Raw genomic sequence first — 19,101 nt, forward strand, 5'->3', positions numbered from 1 at the left:
GCATAAGGGAGGTGATACTTTTTAATGTAAAAGTTATGTCAGTAAAGCCCTAATGTAGTAAGAGCTATGCTGTTATAAGGCACTTCATGCTAGTATAACTTATTTTGCTTTATATAAACACTCTATAACTGTGCTTTGAGGAGGCTGTATTACAATAACTATTCTGATACAGCTAAAGTTGTAAAATTTGCTAGTGTATAGACTGGATTTTGTAAATTGAAACTGAGAACAAGGTAGTTCTTTTGTGAAGTTTTACTGTGCCATATCATAACCACCTGGGCTAATGTGAACTGAAATTTAAATTTGTGTAGTAACTGCCTTAACATAATGGAGATTCACGTCTTCCATATTAAAAACAGAAGTTCTTCTAAGAGAAATACTGACACAAAATATGAACGACTTTATATTCCTTTTGTATCCCTGCTGGTGCAGAAATTTGCCAGCAACAAAATCCTGGAGCTGGAGCCTGATTCAAATGTTGTTTGTGTTCACCTCTTGTGAGAGTCAATCCTAGACAAATGCTAGCTGTAAGGTGGAAAAAAGCTTGGACACTCCTAGATCTTTCTGCATCTTTTTCTGTGTGTTATAGGACGCTTCACACGACATTTGAATATTGTATCTATATGTTCTTTTGATGATGACATATTAGCCAAGATTTTTACTGCAATTGCTGACTGGCACTTTAGCAAAGGCTTTGAGTCTGTGTTTCTGAGGTAATATGACACATTTCCAGTAACACTTTTGTCATATTTTCTCCTGTAATTTATCTGCAGATCTCATAATTGTATCTCTTTTTCCCTTTTAAGGCTGAGCAAGATGATGGTCCATGCTACAATGGCAATTTATAAAATGGCAGTTGAGAATTTTCTCCCAACTCCTTCCAAATCCCATTATGTCTTTAATCTACGGGATTTTTCCCGGGTTATTAAAGGAGTGTTGCTCTGTCCACACACTCACTTGCAAGTAAGCTCCTTTTTAATTATGTTCCTGTAAGAAAGAGCAATGGACAAATTAAAATTATCAGTATAATATTAGTAAACAAACACCTCATAAAATACACAAACTATTATTTCAATATATTTACATGTTATAAAAATCAGGATAGCTCTTGAATACCTTGCTGTGTACTTTTTGTCTGTCTGTGACTGAAGTGGACAGCTGTCATTTTCATTAATATTGTTTATATGTGTTACAATTGGGCCTAAAAGCCCAAGAAGCCCGAGGTCCATGTGTTAAGGCCTGTGCATCAAGTTAGACAGTCCCATCTCTTGCATTTGAAAACTAAATATATGAAAGAAAAAAACGTGAGAAAAAGATGTATTTCCTCTCTTTTATGAATGGGAATCAGTGAAGAAGACTGAATAATGTAGCCCAGAAATGCTTCTGGCTGTCATCTCAAACCAGAAATAAATGCTGACAGATGTGTATGACTTTCATCCTTCTATTTTTTTCATCTGTTTACACTAAAATGGCAGTTTAAAGAAGTATTAAAAGATTTACTTCTATCAGGGGGAATGTTTCTGGTGCAGAAACAGAACTAAATGGCTACAAGCTATTCAGGGGGCATTTTAGCCAGCAACCGAGTTTGAGCAAGGCTAGGATTACAGCGCATTGTCCATCCCATAGAAAGATTTATTGTTTATGTTGGGGAGAGGTTGATACGGTAGAGAAAAATGCTTTGACATTAGAGTCCCAGATTGTATTGTCAGGAAAGATAAGATGGTCATTAAGGGAGCAGGCCTGTTAGCTTAGCAGATGCTGAGCCATGTGCTGAATGGCTTGAAGCTGAAAGGTTCCCACTGAGTTTAGTACAAGATATATCTGGGTCCAGATGGACATTTTCATCCTTTTGTTTTCAGACAAATTCTGCCTGAGCTAAATTTACCCATTTTCTTGTGTTTACATTTTCAGGATGGAGATAAGCTGATCAGACTTTGGATTCATGAGGTTTACCGAGTTTTCTATGATCGCTTGGTTGATCAGGAGGACAGAAAGATGTTCTTTCAGATGGTAAAAGAGACAACATCAAATAGCTTCAAGCAGAGCATTGATAAGGTATTTTGGGGTAATGTGCTGGGCACGAGAATGAGACTGACATATTTTCAGAAATATTTAGACATTTGAGACTGCGTGAGTATTTGAGACTGCATTAGTATTGGACACATTTGAATGATTTCCATCAATGCATTTGCAAAGTTTAGATGGGCATCTATTTATATGATGTATTATGCATACTCTTAGGCAAGTTAGTACAAGTTATTGCACATAGGAATGACTCATGACTTCAAAAGGATTCTGTGTAGGTGCAGAGGACTATCTGGAATAAGTGTCTTGCACAATATTTATCTGTGTTCTTGCTTAACTTAGGATTTGAAAGAGCCCATGGGAGTAGTGGGTACTTTGTGAGAAGCCTTTGGGGAATTTGTCCTATATTTGACAGCAAAATCACTCTGGGAGATATGCACAGGTGGAAACTTGCATGTCAGCCTACAGTATATTACCCCATTTAGGTGTTTTAGTGTTTTTGTTTTTTTGGTTTTTTTTGTTTTGTTTTTTTTTTTTTTAGACAAAGGTAGTAACAAGAATATCTGTAAAAGAGTGCTTCCCACAGTATTATTACTAGGTGGATAAGGATGGTTATTACTTGAAGGAAAATAATTCTATAATAGTCTGAATTATCTGTTGATTCTTATCTTTTCTGTAGGTACTGAGTCATCTCTCACCTACTGGCAAGATCTCTGATGATAATATTCGCAGCCTGTTCTTTGGAGACTATTTAAAGCCGGACAGTAATGTAAAAGTGTATGATGAAATCACAAACTTAAAGCAACTGACAACCATGATGGAATACTACCTTGAGGAGTACAACAATGTCAGCAAAGCACCAATGTCCTTGGTCATGTTCAAATTTGCTATTGAGCATATCTCAAGGATATGCAGGGTATTGAAGCAGGACAATGGGCATCTCTTGCTGGTGGGAATTGGTGGGAGTGGCCGACAAAGTGCTACCAAGCTGGCCACCTACATGAATACCTTTGACCTCTTTCAAATTGAAATTACAAAATCCTATGGAATAAATGAATGGAAAGACGATATTAAACGAGTCCTTCTGAAAGCTGGCGTTGCTAACAAGAATGTGTCCTTCTTGTTCTGTGATAATCAAATAAAGGATGAAGCATTTGTAGAAGACATCAACATGCTTTTAAATACCGGTGATGTGCCTAATATCTTTGCAGCTGATGAGAAGGCTGAAATTGTAGAGAAAATGCAAGGTGCAGCAAGGACAGAGAACAGGAAAATTGAAGCCACTCCCCTTGCTATGTACAATTTCTTTATTGAAAGGGTGAAGAAAAATTTGCATATTGTCTTAGGTCTGTATGGTGTGTTATTTCTTAGGGTAATTTTTGTTGCTTCCTAACTGCAAGCAAACTTAGGTAACAACTCTGATTTTTTTTTTTCTAGCAATGAGCCCTATTGGAAATGCATTCAGGAATCGATTACGCATGTTCCCTTCGCTGATAAACTGCTGCACCATTGATTGGTTCCAAACCTGGCCGACAGATGCTTTAGAAATGGTTGCTAACAAGTTTTTAGAGGATGTTGAACTCGAAGATGAAATTAGAAAAGGGTATGAGTTTATATCTCAAGAAATCTATGAAGCAGAGGGTTACCTCCCCTTTATCAAACACGCATAATCGGCAAACTGTCCTTATAAATGGGCAAATTGTCCTCATAAATGGGCCAAGCTAAGTCAACTCTTTGACTTCAGTTGGAGTCAAAGATATCTAGCTATACATATCTGATGTTTCTGAAAATCAGGCCACTCGGTGAAAGCAGGGTTTTGTCCAAAATATTTTTGTAATGGGGAAAAAAACAATTCTGCCTTTACTAACACTCATATAATTTCATAGACTTAGAGTAGTTTCCTCGTAATTGATATAACGACAGACTGTATTTACATAATAATGTGGATACATTTTCTCTAGGGTTGTGTCAATGTGCAAGTATTTCCAAGAAAGTGTGAGAGAGCTTTCCATCAGCTATTACAGTACCTTGCGAAGACACAACTACGTAACACCAACTTCTTATCTAGAATTGATTCTTACCTTTAAGGCTCTACTGCATAGCAAAAGGCAAGAAGTTGACATGATGAGAAACCGTTATCTTATGGGACTTCAAAAACTTGACTTTGCATCTTCACAAGTAAGTTTAAGCTAAAAACACTGAATGCATGGGATATAAATGCTTTAGTACAGGGCATCTATATAAACTAATTAAAGCTAATTAAATATAAGCTGTATTCTTTCTTCAATATATTCTTCGTACTATTAATAATTTTCTTCAGAAAGCCACCAGGAAAAATTAGCCATGTTAAGAAACTGTGGTATGTAACTTTGGATCATAGCATTTAATAGCTAAAAGAAATTGACGGTACTCACCAAAAGCAGAAGGAAAAAAAATGACAAATTTAGTTGTTTTCTCAAATCCTTATATGGAGAATCTATGGCTCAGCATCCTAGTACCTATTACCCTTTTCAAAATAGGGGAGAAACTGAAGATTGTAAGATGGTAACAAAAATTAATTCCTGTGTAGATTCCCAGTAGGAAACTGCTCAGATCCCCTGTGAAACCTCTCCTTTCTCAACCCATGTGTCCAGGGACGGATCCTTCCAACATACAAAGTAAAAGGGCTGCCAGACACTTGCCTGATGAAGAACATCCCATTTGAAGCTGGTGCTGTCTCTAGCTCTGTGCTCCATTCCTAGTTTCTTCTGGATTTGTTCTGCACCTGCATAAGAAAGGAATATTTTAGGTTCCATAAACTAAAACTTACTGTGAGGAAAAAAAAAACAATGAATCACTTTTTAAAAATTCTATTTGGTTATGTGAAACAGCTCTTAGTAAAAATGGGCTAGAGCACTATTTTAATACTTATTTTAGATCAAATGTCCCTTTTTAGATTGTGTTAATATAGTATCTTCTGATCTTTCTTCCTGAGACATCAAGGAGAAATATACACAACGCTTCCAAGTACTTCTTTTTGATTTCCTGTTATGCTGGTCAGGTTGTAGAGATGCAGAAAGAACTGACTGCCCTTCAGCCTGAACTGATACGAACTTCTGCAGAAACAGAGAAAATGATGATCCAGATTGAAAAGGAAACAGTTGCAGTAGACGCAAAGAAGGAACTAGTGTCTGCAGATGAAAAAGAGGCTAATGAAGCTGCAGCTGTTGCTAAAGCTATTAAGGTAGTTTACAAGGGCGTAATCCTGCAAAGCAGTGTGTTCCAACTTCTTTCCAAGTAAATGGGAGTTGTGATGATGTGTTAATGGGCTGATCCAAGCTCCTAAAGTATCAAAGTTGCAAGAGATGTTCCTAATATAAACAAGGTAAATTTGGGCTGTTTGAGGTATGACCGTATCTTGCAGTAGACCATGGTTTCCCTTACTAAATCTCACTAGGCTAGTTCAGATCCCAAAAGCTGTGTAGCGGCTGTTTCTGTACTAATATATTCCCCTTCTCAGCAGATCTGATTAGGCTGAGTAATGGGGTGATACTGTTTCCAGGCCCTGAGACAGCTGATTCAGACTTAGGTGAGGTAACTTGGCATAGCACTTAGGAGATGTGGCTGCAGGCAGATGTCTGTAGCACAAAGTTTCCTGTCAGAAGGTTCAGGATTCCTCAATATTTTTGTGACTAGTTGGGAATGCCAGCGATATGTAATTGCTGAGTCTGTCGTAATTGTTGTCTTCTGTTGTAAGAGCAACAAGTGCATGATAAAGGATTTAAGCTATACAATACATGTTTCTTCTTGTTTAGCACTGTAAGATTTAACTAGGAGCAATTGTTTCTAACATGTATTTTACTGTTCCTTGTCAAACCAGAAGGGACTTTGAGTTTGATAACTTGTCTGACTTCTCAGCTATCAGTTCATCTAATGGAAGTTACTGCATTTCTCTACAGGCCCTCCCTCTTTAAACCACTCAGACAGATTGTGAAAGTAGTTTGTCTGCACAAGAAGCCCAGTGTTGTGAAGAGTCTTTTTATTGGGTACTTACAAGCACAGAAGGTTCACTGATGCCGTGTGGGAATTTCTGAGAGTGGAGTAGTCAGCTTGTGGGTCTGGTATTGTGTGAAGGGTTACACTCTTCTGCGTGATGTCTTTACAGGATGAATGTGAAGGAGAGCTTGCTGAGGCCATGCCAGCTTTGGAGGCAGCACTTGCAGCTCTTGATACCCTGAATCCTTCAGACATCTCTCTCGTGAAATCCATGCAGAATCCACCGGGTCCTGTTAAGCTTGTCATGGAGAGTATCTGTGTCATGAAGGGAATGAAACCAGAGAGAAAGCCTGATCCAAGTGGCAGTGGTAATGATGGGTATTTGTGTTATCCCTGCCCTAGGAATTCTTGGGGTGCTGCTGTGTTGTACCAGTGAAGTGCTTCTAGTGCGGATGCAGCCACGTGCACCAAAAGTGAATTTTTGCTAGCAATGACTTATATTAACATTGTATAGCTAAGAGCTTATTTTGCCATTGTAACATATTAGACTTGCTTGGCACAGTAACACAGGCTTTGTAGTATGTTCCTAGTGGGCACAAAGTCACTTCTTCAACTTACTTTTACCCGTCCTGAGCTTTGCATTGCCTGGAGGAACTCCAGGAGCTTGAGATGTGCTGTGCACCATTCACCTGTATTTTGCATTCTAATTCCTGTTCCAAACACTGTCTCATATGTTGGGAGACAGAATCCTGGCTGTCCCTGGCCGTAGATAATTACTCCAACCAGCTCTTTCTGTGCTGATTGTGGTGGTATTATAGAATTGAACAGGATTTATGATGTAGGGAAGGAAAGGGACTTGTTTCTTCCACTTTTCTTCTACCTCATTTCCCTACATTTTAACCGTTAATAATTGAAGTAAGACTTCTATAATTGTATCTTTCGTCCAAAAGCGTCCTACCTAGATTAGCAAGAAACTCCTTTACACAATTACTGATTTATTTAATAAACTCAGGTAAGAATGAGTGTATAGTAATTTGTTTCCCTTATTTTGCTTTTGATTGATTTAGAATTAATATGTAATTAATAGATATGCATACTAGTTTCCAGTGTGACATAGATTAATGGTGCTAATGTTCCTGTCTGAATTTCTGAAGGTGAGGATTTTCTTGAACTATTTAACAGTGGTTGTATAGTAAAATTCTGTTGCAAAATCACAGATATTAATTCTTCGTATTATGTTTCAAGTATTTTTTCAGTTTGAACATTCATGATTTAAGCCTGATTTTAACATTATGTGCAATATAGGTAAAATGTTGGAAGACTACTGGGGACCCTCTAGAAAAATTCTTGGGGATCTGAAATTCCTTGAGAGCTTGAAGACATATGACAAGGATAATATTCCTCCTGCCATAATGAAGAGAATTAGAGAGAGGTTTATTGGTCATCCAGATTTTCAGCCAGCTGTCATAAAAAATGTATCATCTGCCTGTGAAGGACTATGCAAGTGGGTGCGAGCCATGGAGGTATACGATCGTGTTGCAAAAGTGGTTGCCCCAAAGCGTGAACGTTTGAGAGAGGCAGAAGGATTACTGAACATTCAAATGAGGAAGCTAAAAACAAAACGAGCAGAACTCAAGGAGGTAGTTGATCACCTCCAGGCTTTGAATGATGAGTTGGAAAGCATGAATGACCGGAAGAGCGAATTAGAAAATAATATTGAAATCTGTTCAGAAAAGCTTGTGAGAGCTGAACAGCTAATTAGCGGTCTTGGTGGAGAGAAAGATAGGTGGACAGAAGCTGCACGATTGTTAGGGATCAGGTATATAGACCTTACAGGAGATGTATTGTTATCTTCAGGAACAGTTGCGTATTTGGGAGCCTTCAGTGTTGATTATCGCCTAGAATGTCAAAAGCAATGGCAAGTTCTGTGCAATGAGAAGAACATACCATGCTCCAGTGATTTTAGCTTAAGTAATACACTAGGGGACCCAGTCAAAATTCGTGCATGGCAAATTGCTGGATTGCCAATTGATTCTTTTTCCATTGACAATGGCTTAATTGTTTCTAACTCAAGAAGATGGGCTTTAATGATAGATCCTCAAAGGCAAGCTAACAAGTGGGTAAAAAATATGGAGAAGAATAACAGACTCTCAGTTATCAAATTATCTGACACAAATTATGTGAGGACATTAGAAAATGCTATTCAGCTTGGAACACCAGTCTTGCTAGAAAATATTGGTGAAGAACTAGATGCTTTTTTAGAACCCATTTTATTAAAGCTAACATTCAAACAACAAGGAGTAGAATACATGAGGTTAGGAGAAAATACAATTGAATATTCAAGAGATTTCAGGTTTTACATAACAACCCGTTTAAGAAATCCTCATTATCTTCCTGAAGTGGCTGTGAAAGTTTGTCTACTCAACTTCATGATTACACCTCTGGGTCTTCAGGATCAACTTCTTGGAATTATAGCTGCAAAGGAAAAGCCTGAGCTAGAAGAAAAGAAAAATAAACTGATTATAGAAAGTGCAGCCAACAAGAAACAATTAAAGGAAATAGAAGATAAAATCCTGGAGGTCCTTTCAAAGTCAGAAGGAAACATCTTAGAAGATGAAACAGCAATTAATATTTTGTCTTCATCCAAAGAGTTATCTGAAGAAATCTCTGAAAAGCAAGAAATTGCTTCTGTAACTGAAATGCAAATAGATTCTACTCGAATGGGGTATAAACCAGTTGCTATTCATTCAGCTATTGTCTTCTTCTGCATCTCTGATCTGGCAAACATTGAACCTATGTATCAGTATTCGTTGATTTGGTTCATTAACTTATATGTTCAATCTATTGCTAATAGCAAGAAGAGTGACGACCTGGAAGAGAGAATTAAAAATATAATTGAGCATTTCACAATAAGCATTTATAATAATGTCTGTCGTTCACTGTTTGAGAAAGATAAACTGTTATTCTCCTTCCTCCTGACAGTAGGGATTATGAAGGGAAAAGACCAAATAGATGATGAGGTTTGGCGTTTCCTACTGACAGGAGGTGTTGCTCTTGATAATCCTCACCCCAATCCAGCTCCAGAATGGCTATCCGACAAATCATGGGCTGAGCTAGTACGTGCATCTTGTCTGACAAACCTTCAGGGACTAATGGAACACGTAAGAGAGAATGTTTCCAAGTGGCAGCTAATATATGACTCTGTAAGACCCCATGAAGAAGCTTTCCCAGATGTGTGGAACACATTAATGGGGTTAGATCGCCTGGTTATTCTCAGATGTTTGAGACCCGACAAGATTGTTCCAGCAGTGCGGGTGTTCATTATAGAAAATATGGGAAGAACATTTATCGAACCACCTACTTTTGATCTGGGAGGAAGTTACAATGATTCCAGTTGCTGTGCCCCTTTGATTTTTGTATTGTCACCAGGTGCTGATCCTATGGCAGGTGAGACTGGTATTAAAAAAAAAAAAAAATCTTTTTTTTATCTGATTAAATGACATTGAGCATGACTAAACTTATGATAAAGTACAGGCCCCTTCATTTGATCTTTATAGTACAATACAACAATGATGGTATTAACTTCTATTTCAAACATTTGCATCACTCCATATGTATGAAATGATAGTAAAATTGCTGGAGGGGGGTGTGAACGTGCTGGTGATGAAATGGCTAGATCTCTGAGCAGCTCTCCAGGGATCTAACAGATTTTCACATCCAGGCCAGATTCTAATTCATGCTTGCGTAACAATTATGCCAGTGGGTTTCGGGGACTGGCCCTAGTGTTCTTGCAGCCCCTCCTCCAGAAAGTTTCCTCTCTCTCGGTTGCTGATGAAATGGTGTGTATGACCACACTTTAAAACACTTCTGTTAAATGTATTTTAAAACATAACCACCCAGATTATTTTTAAACCTGTTTTTCTGCCAGAAGAATTGTAATATGCAAGCACACTGTAAGAATGTATTTCCAGGAGGTGCTGGCTTTGATGGCAAAGCTGGAGGTTTATTTTTAACCCAGACCTAAAGTTCCAGTTTACAACTAACCCTATAAACAATTGTACCAGGAGAACAGAGAGGAGAGAGCTGTAATGAAGCCTGGGAATGAGCAGTCAGGACTGAAGGGGAGGTCAGGCATTTAACCTGGCTAGTATCTCTTTCTGTTTTGCTTTATACATCTAAATTTTAGCAAGTGCCTAAGGAACACAGTGACTGATACAGCATTTGATACTACTTTTGGATTGTTGTTTTTATTGTTTGAGTAAACTATACATTGACTTCTGTGTCTTTCTTCACATGTGTGAAACTTGCCATCACAGGTTTGTTAAAATTTGCTGATGATCTTGGCATGGGAGGCACAAGCATTCAAACTATTTCGCTCGGACAGGGCCAGGGCCCAATAGCAGCAAATATGATTTATCAGGCTATTGCTGATGGAACCTGGGTAGTGTTACAAAACTGCCATCTTGCAACCAGCTGGATGCCTGCTTTGGAAAAAATCTGTGAGGAGGTTATAGTGCCCGAGAATACCAATGATAAATTCAGGTAGGAGTTTTAGTATTTTGGTCTTTTCTATGAGTATTTCTTGTTTGCTGGAGACACTAGTAAAAAGAAATAAAACGTACGTCTTTTGTATGAGCAACTAAGAGTAACATTTATGTTGTTTAATGTGCAGTAAAAAAATAGATACCTAATCATGATGCCATCTTTTCTACCTGTTCAATATCATCTACTTTATGCTTGCATTTTAGAACAAATTTAGATGTTATCTAAACATTGCAGTTAAACAAGTAATAAAACTCAGTCTTCTGCAGATCAATACTGAGGATTTGTCAATACCGATAATTTTTTGATGATGATGATGTGCTTTTTTATTCTTTTCAGATTGTGGTTAACCAGCTATCCATCAGAAAAGTTTCCTGTTAGTATCCTCCAGAATGGCATCAAAATGACAAATGAACCTCCAAAAGGGGTTAGAGCAAACCTCCTTCGATCATATCTTAATGACCCCATCTCTGACCCTGTGTTCTTTAGCAGTTGCCAGAAGCCAGAAATGTGGCAAAAAATGCTTTTTGGCCTTTGCTTTTTCCATGCTCTTGTGCAGGAAAGGAGAAACTTTGGCCCATTGGGTAAGGTTTAGATTATTCTGAACATTGTCTCAAATGGATTAGGAGTTTTAAAATGCATTTTTACACCTTCTTTGTGGGAAGGTAATATTGCCATCACAAGAATACAGCCATACAAAAGTAAAGTCTGTATTCCACAGAACAGAATCAAGTTTTTAAAAGCTGTTAACTGCATGGATTCTTAATCAGGCAAAGCTGCTACTGAAGCTGCTTAAAGTATTAATCTGGGTGAGGACTAGAAAGTGCAGTTTTCCAAGCAAATGTAGCATACACTATTTACATTAAATTGTAACTTAGTAGATTATTATTAGTTTATTATTGTGGTTCTCACCGACTACCGTAATTTATTCATCAAAAGCAGTTCTATTTAAAATTTCAGCATTAAAGATGCACCTTCTTCAGTAACGTTTTTGTTATTTATGTGTGTACTTTTGTTTTAGAAAAGCTAGTGCATATGTTTACGTGGTGTGAGACTGAAATTCATGTAGTTGCAGTGTATTGACATAACACAACAATGAAAAGATAAGTTATGTATCAGTAACATTTGTGATTAAGTTTTTATTAAATTTAATATATAATCTTAGAAGACCAAGGCATATTTAGAAAACAGTATAGAACTCTGATGTTTTTCATAAAATGTAGAAATATATACAACTATTAATATTTTTATAACTATGTAAAACTTGCACGTTGTGTTGGTGTACGTGCAGTTCTCCACTTTGCATTCTGACCGGTCTCTGCCTTCATGATAATAGTAACTGCGGGGAAGTGTTATCTTTTGAATGACAACTGCTGTCTCTATTTTAATAGACACCTGTTTAAATAAGCACGAGACTGCCAGAAGGAAGATAATCATTTGTTGCTTTAAAATAAAATGATGACTTTTGTAAATCACAAAGAGGTCATTTGCAAAAGCAACAACTACTGCTTCAAGTGAGCGGCTGTCTAGCGGCCGGAGTAGACCTATTTGTTAGTTTGTGCTAGGGGTGTCGGTTTTCTGAAGGATTCTCTTATCTGGAGTACGCTCCTGGTTAATTGTTATTTTACTGTTACTCTGAATGTTATAGACAAACAGCATAATAGATGGGCAGATTGGTAAAAATTGAAATTAATCAATTAAAATGCCTGTTCTTGTCATCTCCAAAGAGCTGCAGATCAGCATAAAGTCACAAGCAGGTCTGTATTTTACTCCAGGTAAAGACAGTGGTTCAGGAGTGAGTGATGCCAAAATGTCTGTGTTTGTGGGTTCATTTTTAATTATATGGAATGATGGCAATTGTGCCTTGGGATAAAAAGTTGTTATGGAGTCATATTTCTCATTTGTGCAGTACACAGCCAGCTAAATGCCATGGCTTCATCTAGGTATTGTCTGGCAGCTGTTATCTTCTCTTCTGTAGCAGAAGTCTAATACTATCAACATTTCCTGAGCATGGTTATCAGTACAATGCACCATTGCTGATGTATCGTTTCCGAATTGAACAGGGTGGAATATTCCATATGAGTTCAATGAATCTGACCTCAGAATCAGTATGCGACAGATACAGATGTTTCTGAATGAATATGAAGAAATCCCATTTGAAGCTCTGACATATCTAACAGGTATAGATGTCGCACTTGCTAACATGGGTTGACTTGCTGTGCTGATACAGTGATAAACTGATAAATGCTTGACAGATATAGTGGATTCCATTCAGGTTTACTTTCTTGGCCTTTCACATACAGACAAGTTGGATCCCAAGCCCTCAGATCTGATGACACTCTTCACATATATAGCTGGAAGAGTTACTAATGGTCCAGCAAACCACCTGGTTTTTCTTTCACGTTTGTCAAATAAAAACATCGGTGGCCTCTATTTCACCTTAGCTGATCAATACGTCAGATCCTGATGGAGTAAGCATTGGCAGTTTACTGGAGGATGTGATAATCCTCATCAGGTTAAAGCAGTAGGTGTTCACCTGTGTAAATAACCAGTAAGATATTTCTTGGTTGCTGTGGCTGTTTAGTTCTCATTCTTCAGAAGGGTGGCTAGTTATTGGCACCTTCTTTCTCATGCTTATAAAGATGATTCCCAATTTTTGATCTATCAAATATTATGTTTAGCTTTATAAAAAATAATTTGGGGGGTCAGGATTAAGGAGAAAAAATAATGAACTGTGAACTTTTATCTGTTTACTGCACTTCATATCAGTGCTGTTTATTTCCTCTATCTTGGTCAAGGGACAAATCTCCCCTCATTGCTTGCCCATTACTTAAATCTCTGTACAGTGCTTCTGCCTATTGGTAATCCCTTCTTTTCTACTGTGTACATACATAATCAGGTTTGAGGTTACATGAAAGGAACGAGACAAGGAGCAGTTATACAGCACTGTTCAGATTTTGAAAGTTGGCCGTCCTGAAAAGTTCTTACTAAGAGAATTTAAAGCAAACAAGCTGCCATTTGAAATGTGACATTTTTCCCTATGGCATGAGAAGCAGTTTCCCAGGCCAGCTCAGAGTGTTCCTTATACCTTTCACTACAAAGACACACAAATTAGGTCCATATTCCCAAAAGTATTAAAGCGCCTAATTTCTGTTGAATTAATGGAAGTATAGTGCCAAAAAGCTTTTGAAGATCTGGACCTTCAGGTCTTCAACTTATTGGAGCTATTCATTAATGCTAAACAGTTTTTACTTGTTCATTATTTTCAATTTTTCATCCTGATTTTGTGTCCTTTCCCAGGGGAATGCAACTATGGTGGGAGAGTAACAGATGATAAAGACAGGCGTCTTCTCCTGTCCCTTCTTTCCATAGTCTATAACAAGGATATAGAGCAGGACAAGTATATGCTTGCACCTGGAGATTACTACTACATACCACCACATGGTCCGTATGAGGTGAGGAGATAATGGATACAAATCATTTAAAAAAAGCCTATCTGTGTGCTTTGAGACTCTTGAGTACAACAAACAGAAAACAAAACAAAAAAAACCCCATAAGGTCACAAAGCCATGGCAGAATGTATCATTAATGTATAAAATATGGATCTGTACTTGATACCTAACACACATGAATGGAGAGGTAGGGATCTTCCAATATTCTGATGTTTGTCGGTGCAGAGACCTGCCCCTGTTCAGGTTTCCAATACAATTCTGGAGGAGCCGATATGATTCAGGCTTCAGGACTTTGCAGGGGAATTCTGTGCCCTCTTGCAACCACTTCTATCCTGATAGCAGTGATCAAGGTGAGGAGGTGGGATGGCAGGTATATACATGAGTGCATAGATTCACTGGCCTCAGTTTCCTTCTCCTTTTTCCCTTTTGCCAGCTGCTTGGAAGTAATGAATGTACTCAAATCCCACCCATTAGTATAACCTGATAGGTTTGGGCTGATACACTCAGCATCCTAACCTCTCCTGTATCTCCTACTAGTGCTCCTTGCATATTTATTGTGAACATTCCTTTCTCTTGCTTTCCATACAGAATGGATGGGGCAGTACAGCCTTTCCAAATGCTGGCCTCTTTGTGGTGGCAATCTGGAAGTATGCGCGTGTTGTGTTCATTCTGTACTTATAAAAATATGTTTTCTGGCTTGTCTAGATGTAGCTCTTTCAGCTTTTCGAAATGGTTTTCTGATGCTGGATTTCAGCAGCGTAATATGAAATGTAGCAGAGTGTATTAGCCAACATAGGAAATTAGATGAGCTTGCTACTTGCATGATGGCAGTAAGGATAAAACCTCAGCGAGTCTTTGAACCATTCAAAACTTTTATATTTATCTCTGTGGACTGGGCAAGGCAATTTATGGGTGATTAAACTGGGAATTTGTGTGTTTGATTGTATATGGGAATGTTCTGCCAAAGATAGATTGCATTTACTGATCATTTATGAATATATCATTGCATGACTTTTGGTGCCTAAATGTTTCTTTTACAGTCTTACATTGAATTCCTACGAGGCTTGCCAATTACAACACACCCTGAAGTGTTTGGGCTTCATGAAAATGCAGACATTACCAGGGATAACCAGGAGACTAACCAGCTTTTCAGTGGCGTGCTCCTGACTTTGCCTAGAGAAGCAGGGGGAGGTGGCAAGTCCCCTCAGGTAACTGGCGAAGAAAGATCAACTTGCACTCTGGAAAGATGCTGGTTCCTGTCAGGCCTTAGGTTTCAGAGGAACCTAACACCTCTCATTACAGGACTGCAGGTTTGGGAGCAGATGTGAATGTCCCTGTAAGGATCCAGTCAGATTTCGAGTGGAAGAACTTTTATAGGCAGAAGATATCCTAATGACTTTGAAGTCAAATAGGTTAATACCACACAATCCCATCTGGTTGAGTAGAACATGTAGTTTGAGCAGGAAGGTTTCTTTCATATTTCTGTTCAAAATAACAGCAAAGTGCTTCACCTCAGTCATGAATTTTGGTTAGAAGACAGTTGATAAATACCTTGAATCACATCCCAGGGCAATTTTACATTATCACATTTAATTCCACTCAGCAAATTCCAATGATGGAGGTTCATGCACTAGCCTAACTTCCACCAGCAGTGGTGGCATGAGCATCCCTGCCAGCCTCACCAAGGGTTGGACTCCAGGGTGTCAGGATATGGCATCAAGCCACTCAACTGTCAGGCAAGCAATTGCCCATTAGAGGCAAAACTATCCTACCTGGGGAAGTCTGGGCTATAACAGCGCTTCCACTCTATATTATTATTCTTTGAATGCTCAGTTGTTGAGATGCAATTTTCCCTGCTTCAGTTTCTACAGCTCCAAACTTGTAATTGTGCTTGAGTGACTTGTGTGGCTCAAGGAAAGGGGGCAGTTTGCGGAATGGAATCACATGGACTCCGACTCTCCCTGTCATCTATGCCTCCAGGGGACCTGGTTGTGGAGATGCTGGGAACTTCTTTCCTTATCCTATCCTGGCAGTTCCTCAGGACACTCAGGTCAAATCCGTGCCCTGTTGAGAAATATATAAATGACCTTCCAAGCACCTAAGGATTTGACTTCCTACATTTTATATACAAGTAGATTCTTGAATAGTGGAATCAATGGACCTTCATTTCTTGTAAGGTTGGCTAGTGAGTAAAGCTTCTCTTGTGGCTGGGGTATTCCTGTGGTCTTCCCATCATTCCCCCATGCTGTGCACTTTGGCTTTTCCTTCATTGTGGCAATAGTAGGATTATGCTTGTCTATCCTGCTGCCTGTTTCCTCAAAAGTTGCCTAAAACTCTTTTGCAAATTACACTGAAGTTACTAACAGTTTTAAAATTATTGAGAAGGGAAGAAGCAAGTAGGCACATGCACAAACAGACAGGCTGATGTACAAAGAGAGTATGATCATGTAAGCTTTATTTGTTTAGGAAAATGGACTAAAATACCTTTGTGGTTACATAGTAAAAATATGAAACCTGTAGAGTTTTGATTAATTTATTTAATAAAAGTAGGGGGAAAAAAGCTCATTCAATGCAAACTTGTGATTTCAGGAAACTGTTGAAGATTTGGCATGGGACATCCTATCCAAATTACCAAGTGACTTTAACGTTGAAGAGGTAATGAAGAAATACCCAGTACTTTATGAAGAGTCCATGAATACAGTGCTTAGGCAAGAATTGATCCGATTCAACAGGTATGACTCAATGTTTGGTGTACCATTACTAATACTGAAATATGCTTGTGTTTCTCAGTGCTAGCAGCTCACAAGCTTTAAACAATTATAAGCCTTTTACAGTAAATTCTTCTTAACACAATAGATTCTGCTTTGAATGATCCTTTTTAAAAAAAGCTTAAAAGCTGCAGCTGACTACCTGAATGCAGAAATAGTACCTATATTCTGGCAGTGTTATCTTAGATCAGATGTGAGTTTGTTTTATTGGGATAAGGCACTTTATTCCTTCTAAGTCATCCAGTCCCCAATATTCACAATATACAATGTTAGCTAGTGCCTGAATCTTAAAGCTCTTGTCATTTATTTCCCTTGTCTAAAAGGGGAAATCTCATCATCTTTTGATTTTTGTGTGTTTTTTTTTCTTTGTTTTTTTCCCTAGATAAATAATAATTTTGATAACTTCAAGTAGGATAAGGAATTTCTGACAGGACATTCTCCAGCTTTAATAAGCCTTTCATTCGCATCAGACTCAGAGGTCTTTTGCCAGATAGGAATTAAATAATGAGGTTGCAATTTCTTTCTTTTTATCTGTAGGCTTACAGAAGTTGTTCGGAGCAGCCTTGTCAATTTAGGCAGAGCCATCAAAGGTCAGGTGTTAATGTCATCTGAACTTGAAGATGTTTTCAATAGCATGTTAATGGGAAAAGTACCACCAATGTGGGCTGCCAAATCCTATCCATCACTGAAGCCACTGGGAAGCTATGTATCTGATCTCCTCTCTCGTTTGGTCTTCTTCCAGGTATGCTAAACTGAGACTGACAGGTCTACGGGATGGGTAGTTGAAAGCTAAAGGGCTAAAATGTGTATCAGTACTGTCCTCACTCAGTAGTACTCTTACAGCTCCAGACTGTGATCTGCTTGCACACATTCATGACCAAATATACACAGAATTAATAGCATTGGAATTAACTCTGCAACTGCATAGCAGGGTGAGTCAGGGGTATGTACTTTGGCTCTAATCCACTGCAGCGTTTGGTAGGTGCCATATTTCTATTTCTAGAAGATGCAGATTTACTTTGCATCAATGCCTTAATGACTTCCCTGCTCAAAGTAGTCCAAATCAGGAGTGAGAATGCTTTAGAAACAGTCTTCTAGTATGTAACAGGCATTGTTAGACTTTTATATATGTGACTGTAAATCTCTTTCAAGTTCAATAAAAAGTGATACCACTTCTACAAATTTTTTGAACAGGCTATTTAATTCTTTACTCACCCTTCCAGTAAGTATTCCCCTCACATTCACAGTGTACTTTTTAAATTACTTAAAATTTCAGATGTCCCTTAAACAGCAGAGGTACTGATATATATATTGGAACCCCATACAGTAAGTCATGGGAGGAGAGGGGTGAAAAAGAAGTATTTGGGAGATTCTTTTAAGTAGAAGGGTTTGCCGTTTGCTGGGTTAGAGTATCTCATTTAATTTGGTTCCTAATGGTTCAGAATATTATGGGGACATTCTGCCCTTGCCTTGTTTTTCCTACTGCCTTTTCGATATACATCAAAGATACTGGCCAAAGATCTCCTTGGCTGGCATCTTTATGGTATCCTCCAGGAGGATCTATATGTGCTAGCAGTAGTGACAGGCTGCCCTCTTAGTGCTGGGTAAAGATACTATGTAGGGAAATCTGGTCCTTTTTCGTATTAGATCAGTGTTTACAAGACTGTAAAAGTAGGTATTTTGATAGAAGTGCCCAAATCCCATCCTTTTTTTTTTTCTGGTTAATATCTAGACTTAACAAAATATACTTACACTAATTTTGAAATTTCTTTCATTAGCACTGAGCACTGGTTGTTACAGAATGAGTGATTATTTTTGTTACCATCATACATAACTGACTTCTGTGATTTGTCGTTGCCTCTGAATAATATTTATCTAATGGTAGCATCCAAAGGGTCCAAACAAGGTTGAGGACTCATTGTGCTGTTCAAGTATATCTGGAAAGATATCCCTTTCGTGGTGAATTTACAAGGTGAAGCCCTGGAATATGTTTTTCCTTATGTTTGTTTTTTCTCCCATAATCAGGATTGGGTCATCCATGGACCACCCACAGTCTTCTGGATATCAGGATTCTACTTCACTCAGTCTTTTTTGACAGGCATTTCACAGAACTATGCTAGAAAATACACCATCCCAATTGATCATATCGGATTTGAATTTGAGGTAAGAAAACGGAGAGGATTTTTTTTTTTTGAGCATTTTGAAATACGTTCTGAGGCAGCAATGAATAGAGTTTCTAAATGAAAAGAAATGTCATTTAAAGGAATAGTTTCAGAGTATCACTTACAGGATTTAGTATACTCCATATAAAAATAAAGCAAACGATTTAATTGTTCCAG

The 19,101-nt window shown here is 38.1% G+C and overlaps 1 protein-coding gene across 1 annotated transcript in view; it reads left to right on the plus strand.

The window, feature by feature from the left end:
* DNAH3 (dynein axonemal heavy chain 3) overlaps nt 1-19,101 on the plus strand; it is a 71,844-nt gene that overhangs the window by 51,011 nt on the left and 1,732 nt on the right. The window contains exons 45-61 of the mRNA XM_026116250.2: nt 590-713; nt 807-963; nt 1,912-2,055; nt 2,705-3,371; nt 3,463-3,628; nt 3,987-4,203; nt 5,066-5,248; nt 6,170-6,368; nt 7,306-9,447; nt 10,317-10,542; nt 10,882-11,126; nt 12,606-12,722; nt 13,843-13,997; nt 15,035-15,202; nt 16,584-16,726; nt 17,300-17,504; nt 18,788-18,925. Coding sequence (XP_025972035.2) covers nt 590-713; nt 807-963; nt 1,912-2,055; nt 2,705-3,371; nt 3,463-3,628; nt 3,987-4,203; nt 5,066-5,248; nt 6,170-6,368; nt 7,306-9,447; nt 10,317-10,542; nt 10,882-11,126; nt 12,606-12,722; nt 13,843-13,997; nt 15,035-15,202; nt 16,584-16,726; nt 17,300-17,504; nt 18,788-18,925 — 5,396 coding nt within the window. The remainder of the gene's footprint in view (nt 1-589; nt 714-806; nt 964-1,911; nt 2,056-2,704; nt 3,372-3,462; nt 3,629-3,986; nt 4,204-5,065; nt 5,249-6,169; nt 6,369-7,305; nt 9,448-10,316; nt 10,543-10,881; nt 11,127-12,605; nt 12,723-13,842; nt 13,998-15,034; nt 15,203-16,583; nt 16,727-17,299; nt 17,505-18,787; nt 18,926-19,101) is intronic.

Source organism: Dromaius novaehollandiae, chromosome 14 (assembly GCF_036370855.1).
Source record: "Dromaius novaehollandiae isolate bDroNov1 chromosome 14, bDroNov1.hap1, whole genome shotgun sequence".
In the NCBI taxonomy this organism is placed as follows: domain Eukaryota; kingdom Metazoa; phylum Chordata; class Aves; order Casuariiformes; family Dromaiidae; genus Dromaius; species Dromaius novaehollandiae.